Here is a 16,867-nt window from a genome sequence, read left to right as displayed (position 1 = left end):
CTCAGGACACCATCCGCACGTTGGGAAGTGGCAGGTGATCGGCCTGTGTGTACTCGATATAGCCTTCCTGCAGCCAAAGGCTACCAGCTGTGCTACCACAGTGGGGAGGGGGGCGGGGGGAGGCAGGTTCCTGAATCTGCAGCTCTTATCTTTCCAGTGCTTTTAGCAGCAATGAGTACAGACCAGTTATGCTGGAAAGTTTTTTCTGGCCTCTTGTGATCTGTCAAGCAAGGATTTTTCAGCTCGGTGTGCCACAAGAGGTTGGGTGTGATGGGTTTCTTTGTCTGATCCTTGTGATGGAGGTTGGTGGAATGTCATCACCTTTCACACAGCTTCCCTGCTCCCGGCCCTGGGCTCATCCTCGGTGTGTACCAACCACCCAGGTCAATGTTGCCTCTGCCTCTCTGGTCCGGTCTGCTCAGTTGGGGCCGCACCCCCACCCTTCACTGCTATAGCGTTTGCTGGGGCGGCAGCAAGCACTAGTCTGTGCGTGCAGCTTCCATTTCTGTCCTTTTTCTGCATCCCATCTTCCATGTTCACTCTGGTAACCAGTGAGCCCACCTTCAGAGGTGTCAATGCGTGATCTCTCAGACATGTTTGTGTATTGAAAAAGGAATCCTTTGTTGAGTTATAGCTGTATCTTAAAGGGGAGAGACCTAGAGGTCCTCTCTCATGCTGCCACGTTGCTGACTTCACTCTCCTGATAGTTTTTTTTTTCCTTTCTTCTTTTAGAAGTTCTGTTAATGTTTCCTATAATACTTGTTTAGTGGTGGTGAACTACTTTAGCTTTTACTTGTAGGGGGAGCTGTTTATCTGTTCTTCAATCTAAATGACAGCCTTGCTGGGTAGAGTAATCTTGCTTGTAGGTCCTTGTTTTTCATCATTTTGAATATTTCATGTCAGTTCCTTCTGGCCTGCAAAGTTTCTGTTGAGAAATCAGTTGACAGTGATATGGGTGCTTCCTTATAGGGAACTAACTGCTGCTTTTCTCTTAGTGCTTTTCAGATCCCCTCTTTGTCTTTAAGCTTTGGCATTTTAATTATGATGTGTCTTGGTGTGGGCATCTTTGGGAGTGTACTCTCTGCACTCCCTGGAGCTATGTCTATTTCTTGCATCAGGTTAGGGAAGTTTTCCATCATTATTTCCTCAAATAGGTTCTCAATGCCGTGCTCACTCTCTTCTTATGGAACTCCTGTAATGCAAATGTTGGTACACTTGATGTTGGCCCAGAGGTCCCTTACGCTACCCTTATTTATTTAGACCCTTTTTCTTTTTGCTGTTCCAAGTCAGGTATTTTCTGTTACCTTGTCTTCATCTAATCTGCTGTTGATTCCCTCTAATGTATTCTTTATTTCAGTTATCATATTCTTCATTTCTGATTGGATTTTTTAAAAAATGTTTTCTACCTCTTTGTTGAAGTTCTTCCTGAGTTCATCTCTTCTTCCCCTAAGTTCAATGAGCATCCTTATTATCAGTGTTTTGAACTCTGCATCTGATAGATTGCTTGTCTGCATTTTATTTTATTTTATTTTTTTGGAGTTTTGTTCTGTTCTTTCATTTGGGACATGTTTCTGTTCATTTTGGCTGACCTCACGTTTTTGTTTCCACGTAGGGAGATCTGCTATGGCTGTATCCCAGTCTTGGCAGAGTGGCTTACAGAGTAGGTGTCCTATGTGCCCCAGTGGTGCAGTCTCCCTGGTTACCTGAGCCAGGTACTTCCAGGGTATCCCTTGTACAGGTTGTGTGTGCCCTCATGTGGCAGTTGAACCTTGATTGCTGTTGGCACATCAGTGGGTGGGACTGACCCTCAGGCTGACTGCCTGTGAAGGGTGGCCATGACTACAGCAGATGAGCTGTTGTGCTGATGTTGACCCCATGGAGTGGGGGGTCACTTTAGTGGGGCTCTGGTGCCAGACAAGTTCACCTTTCTTGTGTGTCTTTTGTGGAGCAGGTTGGGTGGTGCTCCAGTGTGGTTTGAAGCTGGCCAGCAGATGTGTTGGTTCTTGAAGCTCTTGGAAGGGTCTCGGATGCTGGACAAGATCAGCTGCAGCTTGTGCCCAGCGTGGGTCATCTGGTAGGAGCTGCAAAGTAGTCGGTGGTTGGTTGCCATTTGCGCTGGGCTTAGAGGCATTTTGGAGAGGCTGTGCTGTGAACCTAGGCTGTCTGCCACAGGTCTCAGCATGGGACCCTTTCATGGACACCATGATGTGAGCTCAGGCCAGCTGGCACTTGTGCTGGGCTTGTGGCCACTTAGTTGAAGCTGTGTTCTAAAGCAAGACTGGTCACTGTTTATGCCAAGTATGGGGTCACCTGATGTAGGTCACAATGCAGGTTGAGACAGTCACTGTTTGTACTAGTGTTGGAGTCACTTAGCTAGAGGTTCAGAGCACACCAAGGCCAGTGCTTCTTGCTCCGGAGTTTTGGAACTTTGAGAGATTTTGAGAAAGTCTGCAGCTTGGGCCAAGGCAGCCCACTTGTTTTAAAAAGCTGCTGGAAGAGATTTGTTTGGGTGTACAAGTTGGGTGCGGTGGAGTCTCAGGCAATCTCTAGGGCAGGGCAAGAGGTATTAGCCAGGTTAATAGAGAGCAGATTTGGTTTCTGCCTGTGCTGTATCTGCTGGTTGGGGGTGGGCTCAACAAAGGAACAGGGTACAAGCACTTCCATCTCCAGAGAGAGCTCTCCCAACCCCTGTTCTTTCAGCCCTCACCCTAAAGCTAGTCAATTTAGTTCTTCCCCATGTGTCCTTGTGCTTTTAAAGTTGCTGCCCCTGTGTTGGAGCCCAGAGCAAGTGAGTTTGTGAGCAAGTGAGTCCTCAAGTGGGCCCCTCAAGAGGATGCCTAGCTCTCCAGCCATCTTCCATCTTACTTGGACACAATCCCTGCTGGCTTCACAGCCATATGTTATGGGCACTCCTATTATTGGCCCTGGAGCTCTGGGAGCCTGATGTGGGGCTGGGACCCCTGGCTTCTCAGGGGGGCCACCGTGGGTGTGGGACCTGCCCATTCTGTGTCTCACCCCTCAACCCGCCAGTCTCAGCATGGTTTCTTTATGTCCTTAGGAATAAGACTTCTGTTCAGCTAGTCTTCAGGTGGTTCTCAATGATGGTGGTTCTATAATTTAGTTGTAATTTTGATGTTATGGAAGGAGGCAAGCACAGCATTTATCTACTCTGCCATCTTGACTGGAAGTCCTCTTTTTCATTTCTTTTACTGTATAAATTTAATTAGAATAACATGCATAAGTTAAGAATTTTAGGGGAAGGTAGGTGAGGGGACTGGGTGGAAAAGGTGAAGGGATTAAGAAGTACAAACTGGTGGTTATGAAATAGTCACCAGCATGTGAAGTACAGCATAGGGAATATAGTTGATAATACTCTAATAACTGTGTATGGTGTCAGATGGTAATGGAAATATTGGAGGGAACACTTTGTAAAATATATGATTGTCTAGCCACTGTGCTGTACATAGCATATGCTTGTATGTGGAAATTAATACAGAGATAATATGGAATGTAAACTAATTGAAAAAATAAATTGATTTTAAAAAAGAATTTTATTGCAGATTAACTTCAGTGACCATTTTGGTCATCAGGATGAACTTTATTGGTGACTTTATGCTATAGAAGTTCTACTAAGACTTTACTTGCATTTGTACAACTAAGTCCCCCTCCCCTTTTTTTAAATTTAATGAGAAGAGTTTGTAAAGGATAACTTGAGAGGAATGTTTTCTCTACATTTTTCCGTATAGCTAACATTTTCTGAGCTAGGTACTTTATATATGGCGTTGTTTCATTCTTAGAACAGCCCAGCAAGTTTGGCTTTATTAGCTTGCTTTTACAAACTAGGTTAAAGAACTTGTTCAAGATCACAGAGTAGTAAGCAGTAAAGTTGGGGTTTGAATCTAGCCCCCTCTGTGCTCTTTCATTGCGCTGCTCTGCCTTTGACCAAGAAATCAGGTGTAAGGAACATCAGACAAAGAAGGGATAATGAAAGCTCAACTAGGAAAAAAATGAAAGAAGTATATGGTTCAGTAAAATTAAAATACTTAAACAGATTTTAATCTTAGTTGTTATAGAAAAATTATTTTTCATGGGAAAATTACTAATCTTGCTGAAAAAGATTTTTCTAGAACAAGGGTTTATTTAGAGAAGGATTAAGGCCTCTAAATAGTAAACCAAATATTTTACAACTAATGTGTTTAAAGCCAATTAAATTATCAGATAGACATCAAATACCTAGAAAATACACTTGCAATTAAACGTAAGTATTTCATTTTTTTCCTGGTTAGATGTTGATGACGGAGACACAGTGACAGATTTCATGGCTCAAGAGCGAGAAAGAGGCATTACTATTCAGTCAGCTGCGGTTACGTTTGACTGGAAGGGGTACAGAGTCAACCTCATTGACACACCAGGTATGGCGATGTTCCAGTAGTGTAGAGATGCTGCATCATTTGAGGCTTTTGTTTGTGTTTGTGTTTTTTTTAATTGTGGTAGAAAACACAATATTATAACATTTACTATTTTTACCATTTTTAAGTGTACAGTTCAGCAGTGTTAATTATATTGACATTGTTGTGAAATAGATCTCCAGAACTTTTTCATTTTGTAGAACTGAAACTCTAGTTCCCATTAAACAACTATTCTTTTTGTTCCCTCCTACCACTCCCAGTAACCTCCATTCTACATTCTCTATCTGTGGAATTGACTACTTTAGATACCTCACATACGTAGCGTCATACAATATTTATTGTTTTGTGACTGCCTTATGTCACTTAGCATAAAATCCTTTGAAGTTCATTCATGCTGTAGAAGGTGACAGTATATCCTTCGTTTTTAAGGCTGCCTAGTGTTTCGTTGTACATATTTAACACATTTTGTATATATACCATTCAGCCAGCAGTAGATATGAGGGTTGCTGCCACCTCTTGGCCATTGTGAGCAGTGCTGCTATGAACACAACTGTGCACATACCTTTTTGATACTCTCCTTTCAGTTCTTTAATATATATCCCAAAAGTGGGATTGCTGAGTCACACTTTCTTAAATTTTATTTTAAGGTTTTAAATGTTATATTTTTTATCTTTTTCTTAGGTCATGTGGACTTTACTTTGGAGGTTGAGCGCTGCCTAAGAGTGTTAGATGGTGCGGTGGCTGTATTTGATGCCTCTGCTGGTGTAGAGGTAAAAAAAAAATGCCAAAGAAAAATAAAGATAGAGCAGCATGATTTTTTAAAAAAGTAGAATGTATCAGATTTAGTTTACTATAACTTTTTTGGTAAGCTGATATAAATCAAATTATGATTAAGGGAAGTTGGAATTTAATATTGAGATGGTTTCTTTATATGATCTCAGATATTTCATTGTTAACGGAAAGTATGTTTGCTTTTCTTTACAAAATATGAAAGTATTGAACTGTGAAGGGCCTGAGATTCTACCTTATTTTCATGCTAACAAGTTAGCATGCTATAGTTTTGTGGATTCTGGAAGAAGAAACAAGACTCCTGAGTCAGAGATAAAAGACTTTGTTAGTCACAGAAATAGTGACAGCCAGTGTATCAGCATTTTCTTGTGCTGGTTCCCCTGCCGTAGGTCCCAAAGGGCGACCTGAAGGGAATCAGGTGACAGCCGCACACACAGTGGAAATGCCATGCTTAGAAAATGCCTGCTCTTTGCTCGGGAGAGAGACACTGTTTCTGTCTACCCAAGATGGTCACTACAAACATCCTTGAAAGTACAGTCCAGAACAAAAACAGTGAGTGCCTCTCCTAACAAAACAGGCAGAAATGTGAGAGGCCCATAAAAAACTGCTTCCCAACAGTTAATATAAGGCCTCTTGAATAAATCATGAAAATGGATTTATAATAAATTATTGCTGCTGGGGTCGGTTATGCTGTCTTTAGCTATTACCTCATTTGTCTTATCTCAAGAGTGGTTGTATATAAAAGAATTCATGTTAGTTCTTCTAATCTTAAAATTACTGAAAGTAATATCTTAATGAAGTGGTCAAAATTAACATCCCCCAATATGGGACAAATTGATGCCATGGGCCTCCTGATAAGATTCCGGAGGACACAACCTAACCTATTTTGTATTCCTGGCAAAAATGCTTGGTACAAATCTAATCATGAAAAAATAATCAAATCTAAATTGAAAGACTGCAAAACAAATGACCAGGATTTTTCAGAAATTGAAAAACTTTTTTAATTTCTGAAAACTGAGTGATTAAGGGTAAAGTTAAAAATTAGGAAATTGTTCATTTAAAAATTTTTTTTTTATTTTCACCTGAGGACATTTTTTTGTTGCTTTCAGAGAGAGTGGGGAGAGGGAGGAGAAGAGGGAGGGAGGAAAGGAGGGAGGGGGAAAGAGAGAGAGAAAGACAGAGATAGAGACAGAGAAAAAGACATTGATGTGGGAGAGAAACATTGATCAGTTGCCTTTTCATACATGCCGCAACTGGGTATTGAACCTGCATCCTGGGTATGTGCCCTGGCTGGGAATTGAACCCACTCCCCTTTGGTCTATGGGACAATGCTCCAACCAACTGAGCCACACCAGCTAGGGCTAGGGGAACTGTTCTAGATTAAAGGATTCTAGAGAGACAAGAAAACTAGGTGTAATATATGATCTTTAGCTTGATCCTGGATCCAACAGAAAGTTACAGAGGACATCATTGGGAAAATTATAGAAATTTGAATATAGACTATATGTACTGTGTCAAATTCTTCCAAATGTGATCATTGTAATTGGTTATGTTAGAGAATGCCTGTATCTTAGGAAATATATACTGAAGTATGAGAAATGAAATGTCATGATATCTATACCTTGCTCTCATGGTTCAGCTCCCCCCCCGCCACACACACGGTATTACTTTGGGTACTTTTGAGCAGCAGATGACAATATGAGATTACATGTATAGGAGATTCATTGGGGGGGAATCCCTATAAAGAATAAGGGAGAAATGAGGAAAGTGAGAGAGAGCTTTCAGATCACAGGGCATGTTTGACACTTACAAAGGGAAGGGGAAGGAAGGAGGATTGTGTAGGAAGAGTGTCAGACTGCAGCACAGTTCCAAAAAGGGTTTGACTAAACTGGTGGGGAGTCCTCAAGCCAAAGGCACTGGTTAGAGGAGTCCCTTATCTCACAGGAATAGGCCTACATTTGTACTTCTGCTGAGCTCACTCATGAACTAGGAACAGCCCACAAGAATCTGGGCCTTGAGAGAACATAGTGGTAGACCTAGAAGGGCAGCAAGTAGGGCCATTGGTTAATTATGCTCTCGTAGTAGATCTAGGTGGCACATTTTCATAATCACCATGCACATATAATGTGTGCATATGCATATGTTTGTAGAAAAAGAGAAAAAGCAGGTGTGGCAAAATGTTATTTGGTGAATCTGGATGAAGGGGGCACATACATTTATTGTACTCTTCTTTCACCTGTTCCCTAGATTTGAAATTTTTCAACATGGAAAGTTGGGTGGGAGTTAAATAAGCAGTTCCTGAATACCCTGCCTAAGGACCTCTGACAGACAGTGACATTTGCTTGACACAAAGCCTAACACAGAGGTCCAAAGCTGATTGTACACTGTTGTTTCTATTTCTTTCTGAGTCGCTTCATTTCCTAGTGGGTTCATCCTTTCTGTCATTATAACTTCCTTATATAAATTTGATACTTAATCATTCAGACAGATTGCATTATTTAAGTTTCAAATATGCTGGAATAGGAAGTTAAATTTGTGATATAGGAGGCTTTTGTTTGTGAAACAGGCTTTTAGCTAGCTGATGGAATGGTGGGAGTTTTTATTCTTTTAATTTTTTAAAATTTGTTTAGGGGAAACTTATAATATATTCCCTCCTACCACCAAAACCTCATCACCATAATCAGAATTTAGTTAGGAGTGGATCATAGTATTAAGCTAAATCTGTATAGCTTCTAGAGGAAAAACAAGTATACAAATGCTGAATTTCCTGAGTGCAGTAACACTTGATTATGTGGGTGAATATCATTATCTTAGGAAGTATGTGCTAAAATTCTCACAATGCATGTGTATGACCAAGGATTTGTAGAATATATGAAGAACTACCAATCAATAATAGAAATGAACAACACAATTAAAAAATGAACAAATGACTTGAATGGATAACTTCAGTAAAGAAGATATGTTAATGGCCAGTAGGCACATGAAAAGATACTTAGTCTCATTGGTCAAAAGGGAAATACAAATTAAAATTACAAAAAGAGACTGTTTAACACCCACAAGAATGGCTAAATAAGAATTATGGCCACTGTGGGTTGAGGATGTGGAGCAAATGGAACTCATATATTGTTGATGGGACAATAAAATATTACAGTCGCTTTGGAAGACCATTTGGCCATTTGTAATATACTTAAATATACACCTGTTTTATAACCCAGTAGTTTTACTCCTGTGCCTTCATCCAAGGGAATGAAAACATACGTCCACTAAGACATGTTAAGAATGCTTATGGCAGCTAAATTCAGAATAACAAACTTGAAACAGCCCATGTGCCTCCACAGGTGGATAGAAAAAAATGAACCAGTACTTTTATACAAAGGAATTTAGCAATAAAAATGAATGAGCCAAAATACCAAACAACATGAATAATTGTCACAAACATGTTGAGTGAAAGACCATGTCATTTATATGAGATTCAAGAATAGTCAGAATAAATCTATGGTGACAGATACATTACATAGAGAACCCTGAAGATTCCACCAAGAAACTACTAGAACTGATAAATGCATTCAGCAAAGTAGGACACAAGATTAATATCCAGAAATCAGTTGCATTTTTATATGCCAATAATAAACTATCAGGGAATTTAACAAAACATTCACAATTGCTTCAAAAAAGAGTAAAATACCTAGGAATAAATCTGATCAAGAGTGTAAAAGACCTATACTCAGAAAAAATGTAAGATGCTGAAAAAGAAATGGAAGAGGATACAAATGGTGGAAGTACATACTGTGTTCATGGATAGGAAGAACTAACATCATTAAATTGTCCATGCTACCCAAAGCAATGTGTAGATTCAACACAGTTCCTATCGATATTCCAGTGACATGTTTCACAGAAGTAGAACAAATATTTAAAAAATTTTATGGAACCACAGAAGGCCCTGTATAGCAGTGGCGACCCTGAAAAAGAAGAACAGAGTTGGAGGAATCACACTATATAATATCAAACCATACTGTAAGGCCACAGTAATCAAAAGAGCATGGTATTGGCATAAAAACAGACATATACATCAATGGAATAGAATAGAGAGCCCAGAAATAAACCCACGCTTTCATAGTCAATTAATATTTGACAGAGGAAGCAAGCACATACAATGGTCTAGAGATAGTTTATTCATTAAATGGTGTTGGGAAGAATGGACAGATATTTGCAGAAAAGTGTTACTAGACCACCTTTTTATATCACACACAAGAATAAATTCAAAATAGACTAAAGACTTAAATATTACACCCCAAACCATAAAAACCCTAGAAGAAAACATAGGCAGCAAAATCTTTGACATTTTTTATTGGATGTATCTCCCCAGGCAAGGGAAACAAAAGAAAAAAAATAAATGGGACTACATCATACTAAAAAGTTTTTGAACAGCAAAAGAAATCATCAGTGAGATAAAAAGACAACCCCACAGAATGGAAGAACATATTCACTGCTATATCTGATAAGGGGTTAATATCTAAAATTTATAAACTACTTATAAAACTCAACACCAAAACAAAAATTAAAAAATGGGCAAAAGACCTGATTAGACACTTCTCCAAAGAGGACATACAGATGACCAAAAGGCATATGAAAAGATGCTCAACATCACTAATCATAAGAGAAATGCAAATTAAAATCACAATAAGATACCGTCTCACACCCGTCCAAATGGCTGTCACCAATAAATCAACAAACAAGTGCTGGCGAGGATGTGGAGAAAGGAAGGAACCCTTTTGTACTGTTGAGGGGGATGCAGACTGCTGTAGCCATTATGGAAAGCAGTATAGAGATAGATCAAAAAATTAAAAATGGAACTGCTTTATGACCCAGGGATCCTACTTCTGGGAGTGTATCTGAAGAAACCCAAAGCACTCATTAGAACATAAGCACCCCTGTGTTCATTGCAGCGTTTTTTACAATTGCTAAGATATGGAGGCAGCCCAAGAGCCCATCAGTGGAGGAGAGGATAAAATGACTGTGGGACATTTACACAATGAAATACTACTCAGCTGTAGAAAAGAAGAAAATTTTACCTGCTGTGACAGCATGGGTGGACCTAGAGAACATTATGTTAAGTGAAAGAAGCCAGTCAGAGAAAGACAAACACCATATGATTTTACTCATATGTGGAATCTAGTGAACAAACTGAACTAACAAGGAAAATAGAGACAGACTCATAGATGGAGAGCAGATGACAGTATGAGGAGGTGGAGGGATTGAGCAAAAAGGAAAAAGGACTCATGGACATGGACAACGGTGTGGTGATTACAAGGGGGAGGGGGATAAAGAGGATAAATGGTAATGGGGAAGATATGATTCAGAATAGGTTGCTTATGGGGGAATGGGACATAAGGAAAATTTCTTAGGTTGTATGTTCTATATCTTGATTGGGACAGTAAGTATACAAGTGTATTCATTTTTCAAAACTCAGTGATCTGTACACTTAAGAGCTGTATATTTTATTGTTTATTATTTATGTACATGTATAAATTTTACCTAATAAAACTATCAAATTATAAATTGGCTTTACTTTTAATTAATGATAGCACATGAGGCTTTTTATGCTCTGTTCCAAGGCTATTGCACTGCACTAGGCACAGGTATGTAATAGACTCCAACTAATATCTAATGTGTACACAAAGTAGAATTAAGTCAAAGAGAAAAGCATATGAGAATTGCAGCTTATAAATACAGGTATTGGTTTGTTTTTCCCCCTTAAGTCTTCTTCAGTTTACATGAACATTCAAACAGTCACAGTAAAAATACATAATTTTTATCACAGTAGCATTTTTATAGTATACCTCATTCTTTTAAAATCACAACTGTCAGAATTCAGACAAAAGTCCGTATTTCACAGATCAGAACACGTAAGCTCAGTGTTGTGTGGTAATACCTAGATAAGGTGAAGCCAAACAAAAAGGAAATCTGATTCTCGGTTAAGTCCTCTTTCCATGACTCTCATTACTTCCTGGGTGTTAATTCTTTTTGTGTGGCCACCTGGTTCACTCAAGGTATTATTCTGAGTTTGAGGCATACGTTTCATCACACTTTGTTACATTCTTAGAGGTGTTAACCTGATAGCAAAAGAACAACTCTGGAAGTGTAAATGCAGTGCCACTAATTCTGTGCTAGAATAAGGCCCAATTCCATGTTATAATAGAGCCTTAGATCTCTCTGTTCCATGTGTCGTAACAGTTATTTTTGTCCAATATTTGCTCTTTGCTTTAGGCACAAACTCTCACTGTATGGAGGCAAGCTGATAAACACCAGATACCTCGAATCTGTTTTTTAAACAAGATGGACAAAACTGGAGCAAGGTATTTATCTAAAGTGTGTTTCTTTGGCTTATCAAAGTAAGAATACAATTTGAACTTTCAATGGAGTATAACTTAAATTTAGAAATTGTTATTCCCTGTAGAGTATAAATAATGCATGAAATCTCTGTTTAGTTCTACTTTTTAAAAAAGCATCTAATTCATAGGTTGAGTAATAAGGTGAGATTAATAGAGAGCGGACAGATGATGAACCATCCTAATTCTAATATAGAGAGACTATGTTCCGTTTTCTAGGACCATGGCAGTGTAGTGTCTTGCTGATTTCCATTGGTTCTGTTTAGAGCTGTATGCTGTAGTCCGTGTATGTGTTGCTAGAGGTTACGGTGCCCCCTGTCAGTGTAGAGGGTAGAGAATTGTTTCCTGTAGTTGCGTCAGAGAACCATATTCTTTCTCGTCCTCTGATTTTCTTTAGCTATTGGGTAATATGCTCTCCACAGAAGGGAAGTGGGAGAGGAGAATGTTGATAAATGTTGTAAGGCCTGCATGTAGGGCAAAAGAGTTAATGCTGAAGTGTTGTGGTAATTCTCAGATGTAACCAAAAATGACACATTATTCTGAGAACAGAATTCAGAATATCAAGAATATATGAAGGATTTGGAGAAAATATGAAAGGGAGATGCTAGAATATAAAGGATTCTAGGGAAATGTGATGGGGAGAAATGCTGGTCTGTGGTGTGAGAATGGCAGAAACAAACAAACTATATCTTCCCTCAAACCACACAGTACGCTTTGTCTTTAGGTAAGTCTTGACAGTAATTCTAAGGTTGTTGGTTTAAAGGGCTTTTGTTTTGATTAATAAAAACAACAACCTTCAAAGTGGTTGAGGCTCAAGTTCTGATCCTTTTCTGTTGGAGTTCCTTGAGGTAGATGAAAATACTACTTTTACTGACTTACAGCACCTGTGATGATGGGGAGGGAAGTGACTAGATGCCAGGCTGGTTCTCGAAGACACTGGGACCAGAGGAAGCCCATGTGCCAAAGATGACATGTGTGCCATAGGCAGCCAACCCCAGTGTTAGCACAGAAGTGAACAGTCTAGCAGATGATATAAGAGTACTTAAGATAAAAGTATAGAAAAATTAGACTGGCTCTTGGAAGAAAGCTGGTAGCCCTGTACAATAGCAAGTACAGTTACTAGAAGAATCCTTGGCTTGTATCACAAATCTTGCATTTGAATCCTAACTCTAATTTATTATCTGTGAACTTGATCAATTCAGGTAACCTTAACCTCAAACTTAGTTAAAGTGTGGCTAACAATGATAATACCCTACATAACCTGTGTGACAGATTCTGGTTTGTAGTCAATTACTGTTACCTGAAATTGGCATTAAAATTTTATTCAAGATGTCCTATGGAAAACTGTGAAGTGATGAATATTAGGAACTATGAAAAGGGTTATAATTTTAAAGAGCATTCTTAAACCTGTTTTTAAAATCTTAACATTTTTAACTACAGTGTAATTATTTTGCTTTCTACAGTTTTAACTATGCAGTTGAAAGCATCAGAGAGAAGTTGAAGGCAAAGCCTTTGCTTTTACAGGTTGGTAGATTAATAACAACAGCTCCTCAGTTTCCTCATGAGTTTATTTATTGTGACATACACTTCCAAAGCTATCTCAGGTCCTTTTATATTTACCTAATATAAAAATAGGTAAGGTTATGGGAATAATAATGGACATTTGGTGGAAAGATAAGATTCATCACCAGTGCTGTGCTGTTCTAATTGAGTGATCATTTAATGATGTTACTTTTACTTCAATTTATAGTTACCAATTGGTGAAGCCAAAAATTTCAAAGGAGTGGTGGATGTAGTAAGGAAAGAAAAGCTCCTTTGGAATTCCAATTCAGATGATGGAAAAGACTTTGAGAGAAAACCCCTCTTGGAAATGAGTGATCCTGAATTGCTGAAGGAGACAACTGAAGCAAGGAATGCCTTAATTGAACAAGTAAAATAAATACTTTCAGTTTAAAATTGCATAAGTATTTAGAAACTTAAAAAAGTTTTTTGTGAAATTTAATATAAAATTATATATAGAACATGGAAAGTATAAGAATATTAAAGTGAGCTCCTATGTATGTATGTACCAGCGACTTAAGAGTATTAGCAATACTCTTGAATTTCCATGTGTCACCTCCTGTTCATCTCTCTCCCTTCCACTAATTATCTACTCCCCAACCACTGTATGATTATAGTTTATTGATTATAGTTTATCTTACATTTGCTTTCCTTTATAGTTTATTACAAATGTGTGTATTATTAAAAAACTAAGATTTTTATGGTTTTGAACTTTATGTAAATGGAATGATACTTTTTCATATTTTATTACATTGTTTAACATTATGTTGGAGATTTGTCCATGTTGTTACATGTGGTTATACTTCACTCATTTTTAGTCTTATAGTGTGGCAATATATGATTGTACCACAATTTATTATCTCTTTTCCTGTGGATGAACTCTGAGGTTGTTATTGCTTTTTTTGCTATTACAAACAGTGTGGCTGTGAACATCTTTGTATGTGTCTCCTTGTGCACATAAGCAAAAATTTGTTTAGAGTTAAACCTAGGAGTGAAATTGCTAGGTTAAAGGGTATGCCCATCTTTTACTTGCCTGGATATCAGATTATTTAGAAAATTTTAAAACCATTGATTTTATAGTTTAATATATAATTTTAGACCTCATCCACCTTCAAAAATTTTAAAAATATTTTATTTATTTATTTTTAGAGGGGAAAGAGGGGAGAAAGAGAGGGAGAGAAACATCAGTGTGTGATTGCCTTCCAAGTGCCACCTACTGGAGACCTGACCTGCAACCCAGGCACATGCCCTGACTGGGAATCGAACTAGTGACCCTTTGATTCGCAGGCTGGCACTCAGTCCACTGAGCCACACCAGCCAGGCCTACCTTCAAAATTTTAATAGAAAATAGTAATAGTGTTAATATTGGATTGGCCAAAAAAATTTTTTTTCCCATAAGATGGCTCTAGTAGTGCTTAGTTGTCTTTAACTTCATTTGAAACAATTCTGTTAGATTGTATTGTGTCAGCTGTCATAATCAGCATGCATTTTTTAAAAATCCTATCAAAATTAGTGAATTTTTGTGTAGCCATTTTCATATTGAATATGGAAGAAAATATGAAACATTTTTGGCATGTTATGCTTTATTATTTCAAGAAAGGTAAGAAAAGCACAACTGATGCAAAAAAAAGATTTGTGTAGTGTATGGAGAAGGTGCTGTGACTGACTGAGTGTGTCAAAAGTGGTTTGTGAAGTTCCATGCTGGAGATTTCTTGCTGGATGATGTTCCGTGGTTGGGGAGACCAGTTGAAGTTGATAGTGATCAAACTGAGACATTAACTAAGAACAGTCAACATTCTATCATGCAGGCGATAACTGACATACTAAAAAAATCCAAATCAATAAAGTTATTGGTGAAATTGAAAAATATGTTTTATTTTATGGAAAAAATTAAATGGACTTTTGGCCAACCCAATATATATAATATTTATAGGATATTGTTAATATATAGAACAATAAGTAAAACATACCTTAAATAAACTCCTGGAATTTTATGGTAGAAAAGAACATTTGAGTCTGAACTCTTTGATTTTCTTTTTTTTTTACTTTACTAATTATTTTTATTGATTTGAGAGAGAGAGAAACATTGATGTGAGAGAGAAATATCAATTGGTCACCTCTCACACACACCCCCAACCAGGGACCGAACCCTCAACCTAGGCATGTGCCCTGACCAGGAATTGAGCCCATGACCTTTCCCTGTATGAGATGATGCTCCAGCCAGCTGAGCCACACTTGCCAGGGCTCAACTCTTTGATTCTCTTACTTCTAAATTAAACTGATCAAAATAGATCTCATAATTAACTTTTTCATTCATCTTTTGTATGAAGTTATTATTGAAGTAATTATTTTCCGTTGTAATATATAGCAATTATCAACTATGATTAACATAACTATCATTGTTATTTTTATTATTGGATAATAGTTATTGAAGACTTATAATCTATCTTAAATGCTTTACATATAGTATTTAATACTCACAACAGCCTCTATTATCCCCATTTTACAAGTGAGGGAACAGAGGCCTCCAGTGCTTGAGTAAGTTCTCCCATAGCTAATAAATAGCAGAGCTGGAATGGGAACCCAGATCTGTCTCAGTTAAGAGCTACAGCTCTTAGTTTGCCATTATGGCTGCTCAAATTGGGTGGGGGGGAACATGGAAAGAATAAAAGTGAAATTCACACTTATTAATCAATAATTGGGTATATATTGGTTCTCTTTTGAGGTTTTGTTTATCTTAACAAAGGGGCTATCAGAATAAACCTAAGAAGGATTTTATGATGTAGTTGAGGAGCCAGTGTAAACTTGAGTATATGTCTCATATTGTTCTAGGACATGAAAGGCTCAAATTTTATTTTCATTATATATTATCAGTAAATAATAAAGTTCTAATTACAAGGAATGCATATGTATGTATAGAATTAGTAACACCGCATCACACCTGTTAGGATGGCTACTATTAAAAAAGTAAAATAAGTATTGTAAGGATGTGGAGAAGTTGTAACCCTTTTGCATTGTTTGTGAGAATGAAAATGGTGCAGCCACTGTGAAAAACTGTATGGTATCCCTTATAAAATTGAAAATAGATTTAACATATGATCTAGCAATTCCACTTCTGGGTATATATCCAAATGAATTGAAAGCAGATCAAAGAGGTATTTGCACATCCTGCTTTACAGCAGCATTATTTATAATAGGGAAGAGGGGGAAGGTGTTTATCAACAGGTGAATGGACAAATAAAATGAAGCTTGGGGACATTAAATTGCTAATTAAAATAAGCCAATCACAAAAAGACAAATACTGCATGATTCCACTTATGTGAGATATCTCTATACAAGTCTGGTTTATAGAGACAGGAAATAGAATGATAGTTGCCAGCCTCTGGGCAAGGGGAGAATGAAAAAGAGCTATTTTATGGGTCTGTAATTTTGCTTTTTTGAGGTGAAAAAGTTCTGGAGATTAGTTTTACATCACTGTCAATATACTTTACTGAACTGTTCACTTAGAAATGATTAAGATAGTAAATTTTATGTTATGTTGTACTATATCACAATTACACATTTCTTAAAAATTAAAGAATAGGATTAGCATGGATAGGAACCAATGTCCTGTGTCCTTCAGGCGAACAGTGAAAATAATAAATAATATTTTTTCTATAATTACTGTATTTTTTGCAGCATAATTAGAATTGGTTATATAATCCTCACAGTAGCCCCGTG

At 37.7% G+C, this 16,867-nt stretch overlaps 1 protein-coding gene across 8 annotated transcripts in view; it reads left to right on the top strand.

The window, feature by feature from the left end:
* Nucleotides 1-16,867, top strand: part of GFM2 (GTP dependent ribosome recycling factor mitochondrial 2) — a 55,162-nt gene that overhangs the window by 13,689 nt on the left and 24,606 nt on the right. For 6 of the 8 annotated variants that reach the window (XM_028503945.2, XM_036020412.1, XM_036020411.1 and 3 more), the window contains 5 exons: nt 4,287-4,412; nt 5,091-5,179; nt 11,466-11,554; nt 13,051-13,111; nt 13,338-13,517. In XM_028503945.2, coding sequence (XP_028359746.1) covers nt 4,287-4,412; nt 5,091-5,179; nt 11,466-11,554; nt 13,051-13,111; nt 13,338-13,517 — 545 coding nt within the window. Of the gene's footprint in view, nt 1-2,783; nt 2,805-4,286; nt 4,413-5,090; nt 5,180-11,465; nt 11,555-13,050; nt 13,112-13,337; nt 13,518-16,867 lie in introns of those variants that run through there. The other 2 variants (XM_036020418.1, XM_036020415.1) reach the window with 2 other exon arrangements.

Source organism: Phyllostomus discolor, chromosome 3 (assembly GCF_004126475.2).
Source record: "Phyllostomus discolor isolate MPI-MPIP mPhyDis1 chromosome 3, mPhyDis1.pri.v3, whole genome shotgun sequence".
NCBI classification, from domain to species: domain Eukaryota; kingdom Metazoa; phylum Chordata; class Mammalia; order Chiroptera; family Phyllostomidae; genus Phyllostomus; species Phyllostomus discolor.
The sequence above is the reverse complement of the archived record's forward strand: the minus strand, read 5'-3'. Positions and strand labels throughout refer to the sequence as shown.